Source organism: Pteropus medius, unplaced genomic scaffold (assembly GCF_902729225.1).
Source record: "Pteropus medius unplaced genomic scaffold, Ma_sr-lr_union100, whole genome shotgun sequence".
In the NCBI taxonomy this organism is placed as follows: domain Eukaryota; kingdom Metazoa; phylum Chordata; class Mammalia; order Chiroptera; family Pteropodidae; genus Pteropus; species Pteropus medius.
Window position 1 is genome coordinate 6224354 of NW_024343733.1, and position 16889 is coordinate 6241242.

General features: G+C 51.7%; 1 protein-coding gene and 1 long non-coding RNA gene across 3 annotated transcripts; one reads left to right on the forward strand and one right to left on the reverse strand.

Moving 5' to 3' along the window:
* Positions 1 to 205: 205 nt before the first annotated feature.
* Positions 206 to 3297, reverse strand: LOC120606805 (uncharacterized). Its single transcript, XR_005653993.1, has 2 exons — positions 1949 to 3297; positions 206 to 1558 (listed from the first exon to the last, which is right to left on the reverse strand). It is a non-coding gene; the product is annotated as an uncharacterized LOC120606805 (long non-coding RNA).
* On the forward strand, positions 987 to 16201 carry HNF1A (HNF1 homeobox A). Of its 2 annotated transcripts, XM_039868337.1 has the most exons (10): positions 987 to 1537; positions 8283 to 8482; positions 9969 to 10155; positions 10569 to 10810; positions 11850 to 11998; positions 12121 to 12322; positions 13154 to 13345; positions 14332 to 14453; positions 14528 to 14672; positions 16016 to 16201. In XM_039868337.1, the coding sequence occupies exons 1-10, from the start codon at positions 1212 to 1214 to the stop codon at positions 16141 to 16143; spliced, it is 1893 nt and encodes a 630-aa protein (XP_039724271.1). In that variant the 5' UTR covers positions 987 to 1211; the 3' UTR covers positions 16144 to 16201. The 2 variants fall into 2 exon arrangements, with proteins under 2 accessions (XP_039724271.1, XP_039724270.1); XM_039868336.1 differs by lacking the exon at positions 16016 to 16201 and having other exon boundaries at positions 14332 to 15524.
* Positions 16202 to 16889: the final 688 nt, after the last annotated feature.

Here is a 16889-nt window from a genome sequence, read left to right on the forward strand (position 1 = left end):
TTCTTTGACTTAGCATAGTGTCTTCAGTGGTCCATTCATGTTGTATCGGCACTTCATTCTTTTCTAGGGGCAAATAATATACCATTGCATAGATAGACCACATTTTATTTATCCATTCATCTATTGATGGATATGTTTTTTCCACTTTTTGGCTATTGTGAATAAAGCTGTTATGAACAGTCACATGCAAGTTTTTGTATGGACATTTTTTTTTTTTTTGGACATGTTTTTCATTTTGGGGGGTTTTGCATTCATTTCAATTTTTAAAGATATTGTATAAAAATATTATTTTTCTTGATTACTGAGTTTTTTGGGGCCTCCTTTAAATATGCACCTGAGTCAAGTACCTGACTGGCCTCACCCTATTCCCACCCCAAAAGTATTATCCTTTGTTAGCTGTGTGACTTTGGGCAAATTCTTACCCTCTCGGAACCTCGAGCCTCAGTTTCCTCCTCTGGAAAATGGGGATAATTCCTGTACCTACTCGTGGGTGATAGGAGGAGACAATGAAGCAATGACCCCTGTTACAGACCTGGCACAGTCCTTGGCACACGGTAGACTCAAAGTCAATGGCTTTTCCTCCAGGGAGGCCTGATGTTGGGCCTAGAGGGGCAGGTCCTAAAATGGATGTGACTTTGCCCTGCTCTTGAGGAGAGTTGGCCCATCCCCTTGTTGCTACTTTTCCCCAGGGAAACCTGTTTTTGCTCTCCTGCCTCAGCCTGTTTCCCCTACAAAGTTTTTGGGGTGGGACACCAATGCTGCTCACCCGAAGGCCTCCTTGGCTCCCAGCACCTTCCATCCCAGCTGCCCCGGGGCCCCTCACCGCCGCCTCCCCCTCTCTGCTCTGCCCACTCCCATTGAAGGCCATGGCTTGCCGTCCCTCTGTGCTGCCATGAGGCCTGCACTTTGCAGGGCTGAAGTCCAAAGTTCAGTCCCTTCGCTAAGCACACGGATAAATATGAACCTTGGAGAATTTCCCCAGCACCAATGTAAACAGAGCGGGCAGGGGCCCTGATTCACTGGCTGCCGGGGCGAGGGTTGGGGGTTGGGGGTGCCCACAGGGCTTGGCTAGTGGGGCTTGGGGGGGCCGTGGGTGCAAGGATCCTGGTTTGTACCTGCCTGCTGGCCGGCCGGCAAGTAGACAGCCCACGCGGTGGGGGAGGTGGCCAGCTTGGTGGCCCTGGGCCGCGTGGCCCTGCGGTAGTGGAGCCATGGTTTCTAAACTGAGCCCACTGCAGATGGAGCTCCTAGCGGCCCTGCTCGAGTCGGGCCTGAGCAAAGAGGCACTGATCCAGGCGTTGGGTGAGCCGGGGCCCTACCTGCTTGCTGGAGATGGCCCCCTAGACAAGGGGGAGTCCTGCGGCGGCGGTCGAGGGGAGCTGGCCGAGCTGCCCAATGGGCTGGGGGAGACGAGGGGCTCCGAGGACGAGACGGATGACGATGGAGAAGACTTCACGCCGCCCATCCTTAAGGAGCTGGAGAACCTCAGCCCCGAGGAAGCGGCCCACCAGAAAGCCGTGGTGGAGAGCCTGCTGCAGTAAGGACCCTTTCTCTGTCCCTAGCTCCAAGGAAAGGGGAACGGGGCCCGTGAGAGCTCGGGGGGGATCTCTGCTCGGACCCTCAAGCCCCCCACCTGGCCCTCTGTGGAGTTCCGAGTCTCCGTGAGCCAAGGCTTCCAGCCCAGTGCTTGGGAAGCGGCCATATGTCCCAGGGGAGCTCCAAGATGGGAAAAAGCAGAAGACTTTACAATTCAAGTGCCAGAGGGTGGTGGAAATTTTTAGCCATCATGACCATTTCTATGCCCCAAACCCTAACTTCCCTGCTAAGCGCACAGACTGCAGACTCTGGGGCCAGGAAGCACCACTGGAGAGAGTGGGGACCAAGGCTGGGGTTCTGGAGGCTCCCCTTGCCACCCAGTGTCTCAAGCAGGGTCTCAGGCCTTTCTTACCTGCAGGCGATGGAGCCTTGGGGAGCTGCTCTCCTTTCCAACGCAGCCTCAGGCCCCCCACCTCACAGCAGTTGCCATTAGAGGGCTCCCGTTGTGTACCCCCATCCACTATCTGGCTCCCCATCTCCCAGAAAACTGGGTGGGTTGAGCCCGATGCCTCCCCTCTCCTCAGCAGACCTAACCTGGTTACTAATTACCCATGGGCTTTATTATTTCTCTTTTGTTTTATAAATTTATAAATGGCAAAAGGCTCTGATAAGGCCTGTGATCATTAACTTGTAGGGATGGTGGCCTGGGGAGGCCTGAGCCAATGAACCTCCCGCCCAGCAGGGGTGGGGGATGGGGAGTTCAGAGGTAGGGGTGAGAAAACGAGGACCTGGTACTACAAGAATTGCCCCTTCCCAAAGCTCCCTTCACCTTCATCCTAACAGCCAGGCATTGTGCTGAGGTTTCACATGTATAATTTTGGATGATGTTCAGATGAATTCTGGGAAGAAGCTATGGATAACTCTGTTTCACAGATTTATCTCTGAGGCCCAGAGAAGGGAAATAGTTTGACTAAGGCCACCCAGCAGGGACTCCACACCCACTCTGTTTAGTGCTCTCAATCGCCTTGACTAGGGGCCAGCAGTCAGCTGAGGGTGACTGGGGTGTCTGAAGAAGAGTCCCAGAGTTCTCCAGGGGATCATCTCTTTTCTGTCCAAGGTCCTGATTCCAGCTTGGGGTGGGGGAGGGTTGAATCCCCGCCTCAGGGAGACAGAACCTCAGGGTCCGCTAGGCCTTGTGAGGGCCCCGGTGCAGGGGCAGGCGGCAGGGGAGCAGAGAGGCCCCCTGACTTGGCAAGAAGAGGAGGGCAAAGGGCCCTGCTCGGCTGCAGGGGAGGGGCAAAGAGTCAGGCATGGCAGACCCAGGCAAAGGGCAACTGGGATAGGGTGGGGCTGGGCCAGATCTGCTCAGGACCCCAGATGGAAATGGGGGTTTTCAGGTGGGAGTGGGAGCCGATGATGCCAAGGGCCTTTCTTACCTGGCTGGGTGGGGCCTCTTGATCAGCAGGAACTTTGGTGGGATGGTGGGTGATGGGGAGGCTTGATCCACAGCACTTGAAGGGGGAGCAGAGGTCAAAGTGCTCCCTGGGGAACAGCAGGGGCCTAGAAGCTGAGCGAGAGAGAGGAGACATGCAGGAGGAGAGAAGATGTCGGGGCAGCTGGAGAGAGGCCTGGAGAAGCAGAGTTAAGCAGAGGAGTGGGAAGAAAGAGGGGCTCACATCCAGCTGGGAGAAGGGGCTGGGGAGAGAGTAAGGCACCCCAAGCTGAGAGGAGGCTGGAGTGCTCCAGCCTGCCCCTATTGGGTTTTCTTTAATGCTAACAGCATGCTATTTACTTTCCATTTAAATTTGAGATGTTGCTATAAATTATCAACCAGCTCCTTGTTCCTGCAGAGTTTATAACTAACTACCTGGGTTACTTATTGTTCAGGTAACAAAAGGGATCTGAAACCGCCCTGAGGGAAAAAAGTGGGGCCTGTAGTCTCAAGAAGGAGAGCGATGGAGGACCCCCATGTAGGCCCGGGCAGTGGGGGTGCAGAAGCAGGAAAGGATGGTACAGAGATAGGACTTCCCGTGGAATCCATTTCTCTGGAGAAGACAGTGTCTGGGAAGAGGCAGGATGGGTTCTGGGTCCCAGGTTCCCCTAGGTGCCCATGCCTGAGGCCAAAGCATTAGCTCCTCCTTTAATTCACTGTGTGACCTTGGGCAAGTCTCTTCTCTGCCTCCTGCCTCCATTTCTCTACCTGGACAACGATTAAAATTCAAATTCCTTGCCGTGTTTCCCTGACCTCTTCCTGAGAAACCTCTCTGTCTTCCTCCATTTATACTGACTTTCCTCCATTTATACTGACTTTGCTGATTCTCAGCTCAGTTCCTTTGCACGTGCTATTCCTTCTGCCTGGAACCCTTTTTCCAGATCTTCCCATGGTCAATTCCTTTTCCTCCTTTTGCTCAAATGTCACCTCCTCAGGGAGGCCCTCCCTGCCTGTCTCATCTGAAGGTAGGCTTCACCCTAGTCATTCTCTTTTCCACTACCTTTTTACTTTCTCCTGATTTTTTTTTTTTGATTACTTTCTGTTTTCTATTTCCTGCCATGAAAATAGAAGCTTTATGAAGACAGGGTCCACATGGCCTAGTTCACTACTCTTACTCCTGATATCCAGCCCAGCAGCTGACACACAACATGAATGAATGAGTGACTAGGATGCTCTAAGGCCCCGGGGAACATCTGTTGCTATGTCCAAGGGAGGAAGCTGTACATGGGGCCCTTTCCTGGGTGTCCCTGGTCCTCCCTGTCCCTGACCAGCTCAAACCTCAACCTTGAAGGTCTCTGATCCTCTCCATTGGGCAATGCCAAGGCACTGGGATCCAGGGAGGCAGTGCCCAAGGTGGAACAATTTGACATCCCTGACTGAGGCTGGCCTGCCTGGGTTCAAATCTCAGCTCCTTGCCTCTAGCACGGGCAGGTGATCTCGCTTTTCTTAGCCCCAGTTTCCTCTGCAAGGCAGAGATAATAACACCAACCCACAGACTTAAGTAGCATGATAACATGTAGCATGCACATGTAGTAAGTGCACTAAATGGTGGCTATTATGAGTGGTCCCATTTAACAGATGAGCAGATGAAGCCTCAGAGATGCAAAGCCACTTCTCTGAGGTAACTCTGACAAAGCAGTCAGGCCAGGACCTAGATCCAAGTCCTCCCAACCCCATACTCTGCACAGTATCCTTGAAGTTGTATGCCTGTCCTTGATAAGTTATCTTTCTTCTTACCCTCCTCAGTTGTTCTTCCTGTTCAGCTTCACCATTAACTCACTTCCATGCAGTACTCAGAGTTCACAAAAGGCTTACAAATGCATTAAACTTGTTTTCTCTTCCTGACAATCTATGAAATATTTATCATTAGCCCCCATATCACAGTTAAGGAAACTGAGGCACCTGGAGATTAAGCAACTTCCCCAGGCCCCCTGGAGAGTGAGTGGCAGAGCTGGGATTCGAACAGAGACCGAAAGGCCCTGCACTGAAAACTCTGCTTCTCTCCATGTGAATGGCCTTTCAGGGTGGTCTCCCAGCTCCACAGCCTGGGAGGTGGAGGGTCCAGCGAGCAAAAAGCCCAAAGCCTTGAACATGATTGGACCCAGAATGGGTAGGAGGCAGGAGGAGGGAGATGTGAGCAGATCTTTCCCTCTCCTGGGCTCTCTTCCCTCTGCTGTGGAGCTGGGGTCCCAGGACATCATCAAAGATGATGATGATGATGATGATGATGATGACGACGACGACGTTATCAACGTTGTTCCACTGATTGAGCACTGACTATGTGCCAGGCCCTGTAAACGTTTTACTCCTCTTTGAAACTCAGCTCTCCCAGTAGTAGCTCTGTGAAGCAGGTGCGGATTTACCACCACGGAGTATGCGCACATCAGGTGCTAGGGTGCAGTGGGAGGACTTGAACCCAGGTTGGCTTGACTTTTGAGCCCATGAAAGCTGGGGATACCTAGAGACTTGGCCTCTTAGTTCTGAGTTGGGGAAACAGTCCTGAAGAGTCAGGTCCTTGAAGACTGAGTGTGTGTGTGTGTGTGCGCGCGCGTGTGTGTGTTGGGGTGGGAGAAAGAAACAGAGCAAATAACAGAGAGACACACAGACAGAAAAGCAGGCAGACAGACATGGAGTCAGATGGACAGTGACAGTAAATCTATAGTTTGAGCCAGGACAGGCCCTGTTGAGAGGGAGGCTGAGTTCATTCCCTCCGGAGAACAGAGATGGGAGGGAGGGTGATGATTACGGTTGCGGGAGGAGGGAGGCCATCAGGCAGCCTGGCTCCAGAATCAGATAAACGTGTTTGTCAGGGCGCACAAGGCTGGACTTTGTACTGCCCTTCCCTGCCTGCTCTGACTGGCACCCAGCGAGCAGGGGAGGTGGAAAAGAGAGGTTCCTAGGAGCTCCTGAAAGCAGGGGGAGAGAGGAGCTCCAGGAGAGGTCTGGGATTCCGGGAAAAGTGAAATATTCTTGAGTCCCAAGGTGTCCTTCAGTCACCTTGGACAAGTGAGGCTCACCCATCTGAGCCTCAGTTTTCTTAACTGTGAAATGGGCACACAAGTAGTACCTACTTGCTAAGGTTGTTGTAAGATTTAAATGACTGGCTCTTGGCGGAGTGCCTGGCTCACAGTACATACTTGAGAAACATTCATTCTCATGTGTATCATTTTTACACAAATGGAACTTGGCTGTACTGACTGCTGAACAACTTAAATTGATCTGTCCCCACCTTCCATTTCCTCCCTACCTGTATGGGAACTGCCGATACAAATGGAGGAAGTCGGAGGGCCAAAGCTGATGAAAGGCCCTGCGCCCTCGTGTCTGAGAAGGGCATGGCCAAGGGGACAGGCAAGGCCAGTTCTCTAAGGAGGGAGAGGTGGGCTGGGGAGAAGACAGTGCAGGGTGGGCTTCAGAGTGCTGGGGGTTTTGTTTGTGTTTAGTTTTTCACAAATCAGTTTTAAATATTATATATGCATATATTGTCTATTCTATAATATATTACATAATTTAAAAAAGTATAGAAGAGTAACAGAGAAAACTGCCCTTCTCACCCTGTCCCCGGCACCCCCAGCCCCCTCCTGAGACCATCAGCGTCACCAGTTCCTCGTGTGTCCTTCCAGTATTTCATGCAAACAGGAGCCAATATGTAGAAATCTTTTATCCCACTTTAACTTGTACACAAACGGCAGCACAGCAAACCCACCAGACAAACCCTGTTCCATCTGGGCACGCACAGCGCTTCCTCGGTGGGTTTTTACAGCTTCGCAGAATGGAGCCACCGCAATGTAGTTAATCAGCGTTCCTTCGCTGGACGCTTACGTGGTTTCCCATCTTTCGCGGTGGCAAGCCACACGGCGATGACGCCCCTCCTACACACGCCACGCGCCACACACGCAAATATCAGAAGTCTAGAATTCTAGAACAAATTGCTGAGTCAGGGGGGTGAGAACGCAGGTTCTGTGATCTGGCAGACCTGGGTTCAAATCCCAGTTCTGTCCATTTCAGCCCTGGTGTAGAGAGCTGCTTTTATTTATTTGACACACGTTTGTAACAGAAGTTCAGGACAGGATGAGGGGGAAGGGGAGGGTTGAGACAGAGCTGGAAAAGGAGAGAGAATTTATATAGTTCAGGCAATCTGATCCCTTCCATTCTCCACAGTGACCAACGGTCAGAAATATGAACCACAGATGGCCTCAGATCCCTTGAGTCTCTCTAGTGAGTGAACCTAAGCCCACGGAGTGGGATTCTGGTGCTCAGACACATACATTTTTCTTACAACAAGGCCCCTCAATGCCAGCCCGTAACCCCTCCACCTGTGACTCTATTGAAACCCAGACACCTGCCCCAGTGCTGTGGGGAAACTGGCCAGGCTGTTGCCTAGGGTTTAGTGAAGATTGTTGGGAGGCGTTTCGACCTTATGTGTTTTTTATCTGATGGACTGACTTCGAACTGAGTCCCTTCAGGTGGGATGGGACTCTGCGGGGCTGGCCCTGTGACCTTGGGTAAGTGATTGGCCTCTATGGCCCTGACTGTGAAGTGAGAGAATCTTGTTTCTTTCCTTGTTTTCAGACCCAGTTTTTTCCCAGTAGGTTTCCTTAAGCAATCCATCCATCCATCCATTTACCCATCTACCATCTATCAATCTGTCTATCCATCCATCTACCTACCCACCTATCCATCCACTCACCCATCCATCTACCATCCACTCATTCATTCATGCATTCGCCAAGGGCATAATATATGTCAGGCCTACTTTGGATGCCGAAAACCAGAGTTCCTACCCTCAAGATGTTTACGCTCTCTTTCCATGGATAAGACACAGCCACAAATAACATTTCCAGGTAGGATGAGGGGAGATGTTTAAAGAAGGCACAAAGGTGAGGACCCTCCCCATTGGCCTTGTGTAGCTTCGGGCGGAGTCTGTTCGTGTCTATATCTGTGTCCACGTGTTCTGTGTCTATGTTTCTAAAATTTTATCTGTTCCCATGACTCTGTGGGACTGGTTGGGCCCTGCGATGACATGTATGTGTCTACATGTCTCTGTCCCCATGTTCATGTGTCAGTGTTCCTGTGTCCTGGCACGGGTGCCCACACCTTCCTGTCCCTGAGTCAAGGTGCAGGCCCCAGGCTCTACGCCTGCTTTTATCCATGATCCCCACCTCCAGGACGGATGGGGCTCCTAGCACCCGGGACTCCCAGCCCTGCCTGCAGGTCAACCCCCACTGAGTGGGCCCTGTCCTTGCCTTCCTTCCAGGGAGGACCCATGGCGCGTGGCAAAGATGGTCAAGTCCTACCTGCAGCAGCACAACATCCCACAACGGGAGGTGGTTGACACCACTGGCCTCAACCAGTCGCACCTGTCCCAGCACCTCAACAAAGGCACCCCCATGAAGACGCAGAAGCGAGCTGCCCTGTACACCTGGTACGTCCGCAAGCAGCGAGAGGTGGCCCAGCGTAAGTAACGACTGACCACAGCCCCGTCTTCCCTGGCGGGCCCGGGACGCTCTGCAGATCGAGGGTGGGGGCTGGAAGCTTCACCACCCCTTAACTCAGAGGAAGTCAGGGGGACTCAACCAGCAGCTATATCATTCTGCCTCGCAGGCTCTCTAGGGGAGGGGAGTTGGGTTGGTCCTGGATGAGCTAGGTCCCTGTCTTTTAAGAGCTGTGTGATATGGAAGGAGAAGAGATCATTGTGATACAGCGAGATATGATAACAACAGCAGCAACAGCCAGTGTTTATAGAGTACGCGCAGTGTGCCTGGCCCAGTGCAGAGTGCTACGCAAAGTACACTTCGAAGTGTTAAGCTGGAGGCAGAGGAGAGAGTAATCTATTCTTCCTCAGGGAAGCAGGGGCATCAGCAAGGTTCATACCAGAAGTATGACCTTTAGACTAAGTCTTAAACTGATTCGAATTTTGACCCATGGGGATGGAAGGAAGGGTGTTTCGGGCAGAAGGAACAGTGTGTGTCAAGGCTCAGAGGTGTGGTGTACATTCTGGAAATTCTCTACTGCAAACCCAAGAAGACCTGGAGGCACTGTCATGTGGGGAACAGTGGGGCTTCCTCACTCAGGCCTCATACCCCATCGAACCCCACGTGCACTGTCACACTTTTGAGCCTACATATAAAAAATTTCTAATATTTCTTTCATTAATTATTCAGGCTTTAAAAAGGCAATATACACTTAATTAAAAATAGAAGAAAGTAAAGATTTTATAATAAAAATTAGATGTCCTTTCTCTAAAGCAGCCCCTGGCATTCCCAGGCTTGCATATGTCCTTCCGGAGATATTTTATGCATATACTAGCAATGTGTGTGTGTGTGTGTGTAGCCCTGACTCAGAATCTTCCTTCCTCCCTTTCATAAAAATGTCCTGGCATTTGTCTGTCCCATACCCTTGGTGACCCACTCAGGGATAATCTGATAGACTAGTTTCCACTAAAGTGGAGCCTGCTGACAAAGGCTGCTGCATCTTTTCTCTCCTGGCTAATACTGCACTTTAAGTTTGATTTCCAAGTCTGCAATGTCGAACACACTCTGAATCTACTCAGGAGGTATAATTCAATTTTCTGCTCTATTGTTTGTCCCCGGAAAAATATTGAACCTCCCTGAACTCTGAACTTTACCTGTAAAATGGGATGACATTTATGTCACATGTGACCAAGTGCTGATGCTTACTTGGAGGCTCGTGAGATTAAATCTTGGCTCAGTAGAAAAGTGTGCAGGAGTTGATTAGTTATGTCTGCCTTGGACACAAGTTAAGAAAGTGGTGGCACACGTGCTGTGTTTGTCATCACTGGATTAGATGATTTCAAAGTTCTAGCTGTAAACTCCTCTGGCTCAGCGCCCTGGGAATCAGAAAGAATCATGAGTGTGATCATGAACTGATGTGGGAAGGTGGAGGTGGCTGGTGCCCTGCTCATGGTTCTCTGTGCCTCCAGAGTTCACTCATGCCGGGCAGGGTGGGCTGATTGAGGAGCCCACAGGCGACGAGCTGCCAACCAAGAAGGGGAGGAGGAACCGTTTTAAATGGGGCCCAGCATCCCAGCAGATCCTGTTCCAGGCCTACGAGAGGCAGAAGAACCCCAGCAAGGAGGAGCGAGAGGCATTAGTGGAAGAATGCAATAGGTAGATTGGCTGGTGGTTAGCAGGGCTGGTTTGGTCTGGGCAGGGGGAAGGCCGGGGAAAGGAAGGGTAGCCCTGGGTCCTGAGGGAGGCTCCCCAGTCTCAACTCATGCTCAGTGTCTGAAACCTAGCTCCATTTCTGGCACCGCCCCCTGCCAACCCAAGCAACCCTTGAGTGGCTGCTCATTTTATTCATCCTCACTATAATCCTATGGTTATTTGGCTCACTTTATGATTGGAGACACTAAGGGAGGCTGTCACTTACTCAAGGTCACACTGCAGAACTGGGATTGAAACTCAGGTCTGCCAGCCTCACTCACTCAGGTAGAGCTCTCCTTCTCAGCGCCCTCCCCACAGCCCCAGGAGAGGGTTCCTCTGTTTCTGGTTTGGAGCCTCACAAATGGCTATTTCTGCAGGGCGGAGTGCATCCAGAGAGGGGTGTCACCATCACAGGCGCAAGGGCTGGGTTCCAACCTTGTCACAGAGGTGCGCGTCTACAACTGGTTTGCCAACCGGCGCAAGGAGGAAGCCTTTCGGCACAAGCTGGCCATGGACACATACAGCGGGCCACCACCAGGGCCAGGCCCAGGCCCTGCGCTGCCCGCCCACAGCTCCCCTGGCTTGCCCCCACCTGCTCTCTCTCCCAGTAAGGTCCACGGTGAGTGCTATGAGGGTAGAGAACTTGGGGCAGTGGATGGAGGGAACATGGGGGTAGGTAGGAAAGTTGGGGAGCTGTCACCCAAACCTCTTAGCACTTCGGTTTGGTTCCACTTCATTCTATTTTCATTGCTCTATTCACCCCAGTCCTCTCTACTCCAGCAGTCTCCCTACCTTTTTGGCACCAGGGACCAGTGCTCCCATGAGAATCTAATGCCTGATGACCTGAGGTGGAGCTGAGGCCCTGATGCTAGCGCTGGGGAGCGGCTGCAAATGCAGATGAAGCTTTGCTCCCTCACCTGCCACTCTCCTCCTGCCGTGCGGACCGGTACCGGTCTGTGGCCCGTGGGTTGGGGACCCCTGCTCTACTCCATGTCATCCACTCCGCTCCACTCCATTCCATTCACTCTGATTTGGGTTACTTCAGTTCATTCATTTCAAATCAAATCAACTCAATTCATTTCTGTTCAACTCATTATAATCCAATTCAGTTCATTTCAATTTGGTACGGTTTAACTCAATGCAATTCCCAATCGATCCAGTTTCCTAAATAGCATTCAAGGAAATTAAGTTAATTTTGTATAGCTTAGTTCAATTCAATCCAATTCCATTTTATTCAATTCAGTTCAATTCAATTCAACACAAGCTCAATTCGAGTACAATTAGATTCAGTTTCATTCAACATTCAGTTTCATTCAATAGTTCATGCTGTTCAGCTCAGTTCGCTGCAGTTTAATTCCACTAGCCTCAGTTCAGTGTGGTTCAACTGTCTTTTATTGAGCATCTACTGCATGTCAGGTATAGCACTAGGCAGTGGGGGGCCACGGAGCTAAAAAAAAAGAAAAAATGCAGCGCTGTGTTCAGGAGTTGGAAGCAGCCAGCACAGGGCATGGCCGGAGGTGGACACGCAAGCAAAGTTTGCTGGCTGCACAAAGAACGTTGGGGCGAGTGGCCCAAGTAAACAGATGCAGTTTGGAGTGATGAGGGCCTTGGGAGGCAGGAGAGTGGGGTGCTGAGGCTGGACACTGCTCCCACTCCAGGTGTGCGCTATGGACAGCCTGCAACCAGTGAGGAGGCGGAAGTCCCCTCAAGCAGCAGTTCCTTGGTGACAGTCTCCGCACCCTTGCACCAAGTGTCTCCCACAGGCCTGGAGCCCAGTCACAGCCTGCTGAGCGCTGAGGCCAAGCTGGTGAGTGTCTGCCCCAGGTAGAGACCATTCCAACCCCATCTATCTTCCCCTGGCGGGGAGAAGTGGTCTCCAGGAAGGCAGCGTGGGGCTCCGCCCTCACTCAGCTTGGATTCCCCTCCAAGGTCTCAGCAACTGGGGGTCCCCTGCCTCCTGTCAGCACCCTGACAGCACTGCACAGCTTGGAGCAGACATCCCCAGGCCTCAACCAGCAGCCCCAGAACCTCATTATGGCCTCGCTTCCCGGGGTCATGGCCATCGGGCCTGGTGAGCCTGCCTCTCTGGGCTCCACGTTCACCAACACAGGCGCCTCTACTCTGGTCATTGGTAAGCTGGTGGGACTGGGGCGGGGGCAGGTAAGTGGGGGGCTCATGGGGCTCCGCCAGGAGCTGGAAGAGCCACTGGGACTCATTCATTCATGTATTTTTTGAGTGCTTACTCTGTGCCAGGTTTTCTGCTACATCAGTGACATATAAGTAAACCAAACAGAACAAAATCTGAATGATTTAAGTGGAGAAGCAGACAATAAACATAATACACAAATTATACAGTGCCTTAGAAGGTAAAACATCTGTTTTAAAATAGCAGAAGGGGGACAAAAGTTTTCTAGGTTTTAGGTTTTTTTGCTTGTTTTGTTTTGTTTTGTTTTATGGTGGCTTTGGTTAATGAAATCCAGTAAGTTTCAGTGGCACATTTTAATAGTAAGGCATATATATATTTACATTGTGTGTCCACCTCTCATAGTTAGATTTCTTTCTGTCACCACATATTTGACCCCTTTCACCCCCTAGGTTTTTTTTAAAGCCTAGAAAGACTTTATTTCAGGAACTATTACACAGAAGCTCAATATATAAGATAGGAAGCTGCTGGGAGAGTTAAGCCCCAGGGCCTCTGCACTGCTATGGAACCCCAGGGCCCTAGGGAACTAGACTGACACACACCCCCAACCCGTATAACAAGTTAGAGACTCAGAGAGGGAGAGTGACTTGCCAGCACCAGCCGAGTTAGTGACAGGTCTTAGTGCAAAGGTGTTTCCTGTCCACCTTGTCTCCTCACCCAACCCACTGGCTCTGGGAGGGAGGAACGGTGTCCCCAGGGGGCCTGGGAGGCAGTGGAGGTGGTAGGAGGCCTGGCTCAGTGCTGTCCCTCCTACTCCAGGCCTGGCTTCCACGCAGGCACAGAGCGTGCCCGTCATCAACAGCATGGGCAGCAGCCTGACCACCCTGCAGCCGGTCCAGTTCTCCCAGCCACTGCACCCTTCCTACCAGCAGCCACTCATGCCCCCCGTGCAGAGTCACATGGCCCAGAACCCCTTCATGGCCACCATGGCCCAGCTGCAGAGCCCCCATGGTGAGCACAGGGGGACAGGGTGGCCTAGCAGATACTGTGGTCTCCGTGTGTGTGTCTGGTACAAGTGTTTCGTGATGAAGAGGGGGACTGTGGGTGCTTGGATGAGTGTCTATGGCCAGAATCTGTTTCAGAGTGTGAATACATGTGACTGTGAGTGTGTGCACATGTCTGAGTTTGAGTGGATACGCATCTGGGTGTCTGCATGTACAGGCCAGCGTGTGGGAATACAGGTTTGTCTTTCGCTGAACCCTTGGGGCCATATGTACTTCAGAATTGACTATTTTCAGATTTTTCAAAGGTAATATGGTGGACATACCATAGATTACATAACACTCCCAGCAGGGTTTGGGGCAACTCTGTCATCAAGCATTACAATTTCTGCAGCAAAAGGTAGAATTCCGCCAAGTAGGTTAATTCTTAACCTCAATCAGGCTCAGGTCACATTTTGCCACCAAATGAGCTCTAGTGCCAACCTTACAAAACCTACTGGTTTTGAGACTTTTCTGGAATTTAGAATTGGGGATAGGAGATTATAGACCTGTATATGTATCTGTGTGCATTTGGTTGAGTGCATGTGTTTGTATATATGGGTGGTTATGGTTTATCTGTGTCAATGTAAGAATGTGTTTTTCTGCTGGTACCTGTGCTTTTTGTGGGGGTGGCTGAAACTTGAGGTTACATTTCAGAGAGGTGTCCCAGAGGTGGAGATATGTTGGCCTCCAAAGTCTGTACTTAATACAAGAGCACCTGTGCCTTGCGCTCCCTTTCACACTGTCGTGTCCAGGTGATGGGAGCTGGGTTTGGGTTCCTGGTCTCCCCCAGGCTTCTCTCTACCAAGCCAAGCAGAGCAGGTCCCTGTAGTTAAGGAGAGGGTCTCACACCCCACTTCACCCAGAGCACCTAGCCTTGAGGCCCTCCTGGGAGGGGTCCAGCATGGCCCAGGGTGCCATGTCTGTATCTACCTCTGTCTCCTTCCTCCTGTCCAGCCCTCTACAGCCACAAGCCTGAGGTGGCCCAGTACACCCACACAGGCCTGCTTCCGCAGACCATGCTCATCACCGACACCACCAACCTAAGCGCCCTGGCCAGCCTCACGCCCACCAAGCAGGTAAGGCCCAGGCCTGCCCTGGCCCCTCCCCAGAGCACTCCCTGGGGGCTCAGGAGGCTGCTCTGTTTCCCCAGGTCTTCACCTCAGACAACGAGGCTTCCAGTGAGTCCGGGCTTCACACGCCAGCATCTCAGGCCACCACCATCCACATCCCCAGCCAGGACCCTGCTGGCATTCAGCACCTGCAGCCTTCCCATCGGCTCAGTGCCAGCCCCACAGGTGAGCGGCCTTTCCCTGCCACTTCTTTCTTGTGTGCAGCAGACAGTGGGCAAACGGGAGGGGGCATGAGGCAGGTTTTGGAGGCACTCTATGTTCCCCTGAAGTGAGCTAAGAGAAGTGCGAAACCACAGGAAAATGGGCCCATCTTACAGGAACATCTCATTGACTTGGTTGAGGAAAAGATTAAGCCATGGGAGGAGGTAGTAGTGGGTGATACTGAGGAGTAAATTGGGCTGGTTGTGGGCCAGAAGTGGCTCATGGATGTGTTGGTTTGGCTCTGGGCTTAGCGCTCTCTGAATCATTGCCAACATATAAAAATCAGGAGCTTTCACAAAGAAATCCAGATTTCTGGCTTGGAAAATTGGAAGAACTCATGTTTCCATGTAGCAACAACAGAGAGTAAGCTCTTCGGGCCACCATTTCCCACTTGACCCATTCACTTCCATCCCATGACCCATGTGTGCAACCCGCAAGGTCATGGTGAAGAGCAGGCACTTTGGAGTTAGGCTGTTGGGCTTTGAGGCCTGGGGTGGCCACTTGCTTAGTGCGCGACTTTGGGCAAGTTGCTCCCACTCCGTGAACCTCAGATTCCTCCATCCAGCCCTGTTACTGAGGGCTCCACACTGAACCTGTGAGGCACACGTCATCACCCTCATTTTACAGATGAAAAAGTGGACACTCAAGGAAGTGAGGGATTTGGCCTTGCCTCCGACAGCTACTAGGTGGCAAGGCCAGGACCTGAACCCAGGTCCAAAATCAAAGCCCATTCTCTTAACCATCTGAATCAATCCGGCTTCTCCAGGGACACATAACCAATAGAAATATATACATATTAAAAGAAATTGACTTGCATGACGGTAGGGGCCAGCAAATCCGAAAGCTGCAGGGCAGGCCAGCAGGCTGGCAGTGCAGGCAGGAGTTAATGCTGCAGAATTCCTTTTTTAGAAAATCTCAGCTTTTGCTCTTAAGGCCTTCAACTGATTAGATGAGGCCCACCTATATTATCAAGGGAAGTCTCCTTTACTTAAAGTCAACTGATTGGAGGTGTTAACCACAACTACAAGATACTTTCACAGCAACACTTTGATTAGTGTTTGTTTCAATGACTGCGTGCTGAAGCCTAGCCAAGATGACAGATAAAACCAGCCACCTCACCACCTCCTCGGGGCTTCTCTAATGTTCCCGTTAAAACATCCTGAGGCCACTCCCTGAGTGAACCAGAGTCTAGCCATGGGTTAATAAGTCAAGGCCTTGCCTCCTCTGTCCTGAGTACCCCTAGGGGTGGGTAGGGAGGGGTCAGGATGGGCTTTGTGGGCAGCCAGCAGCTTCCTTTGTCTCTGCAGTGTCCTCCAGCAGCCTGGTGTTGTATCAGAGCTCCGAATCCACCAATGGCCACAGTCACTTGCTGCCATCCAACCACAGTGTCATTGAGACCTTCATCTCTACGCAGATGGCCTCCTCCTCCCAGTAACCATGGCAACCGCCTCCCATTGGCTGGGACCTGAAGCCTGCATGGCCTGCTTGGGGAGGTGACCAAAATATCTGAGCCTGCAAAACTTTGGTGCCAAGGATCTGCTGCCCCTCCAGAAAACCGCTTCGGTCCCCATTCTGCTCTGCCAGCACCAGAGAGTGGGGCTTCTGAGTTGCCCCAATCTGAGGAGAGCTGCTTTAGCGCACAAGCAGGGGACCTTAAAAGCTGGGAGGCAGAGCCTGTTCCTGGCAGGACATGGGAGGGACTATCCTTGCTGCTCAAGGTAAATCCTGTTACTTAAAACAGAAGGATGCAGGCTGTGGACTCTGGTATGCACAGCCTGGGCCTGTGGAGAACCCAAAGAGAATGCCGGCAGCCACACTTCTCAGGACACAAGTCTGTGTAGCTGTGATGCACTGAGCTCCAAGAAAGGCCCTAGATCAATGTGGCCCCATTCTGTCACCTATGCCCTGCCCTGGCCACTCCATCCTGTCACCCTTCCTGCTATTGGCCCACATACCCATTTGTATTCACCCGTCCCCCACTCACATAGGTATTCTCTAAGAGGCTACTTTATTCCGGGGCCTGAGGTTCAGATGCTCAATCCTGGGGGAGCTCAAGCTAACAGCAAGGGCATCAGGGCTCTCCAGCTTCTCATCCTGAGCCATCCATCTCCCCGAACCCTGAGACCTCCAGTTTTCTGGAACATTTGTTCCCCTGAAAATCATGCCTTCTGATGCCAGCCT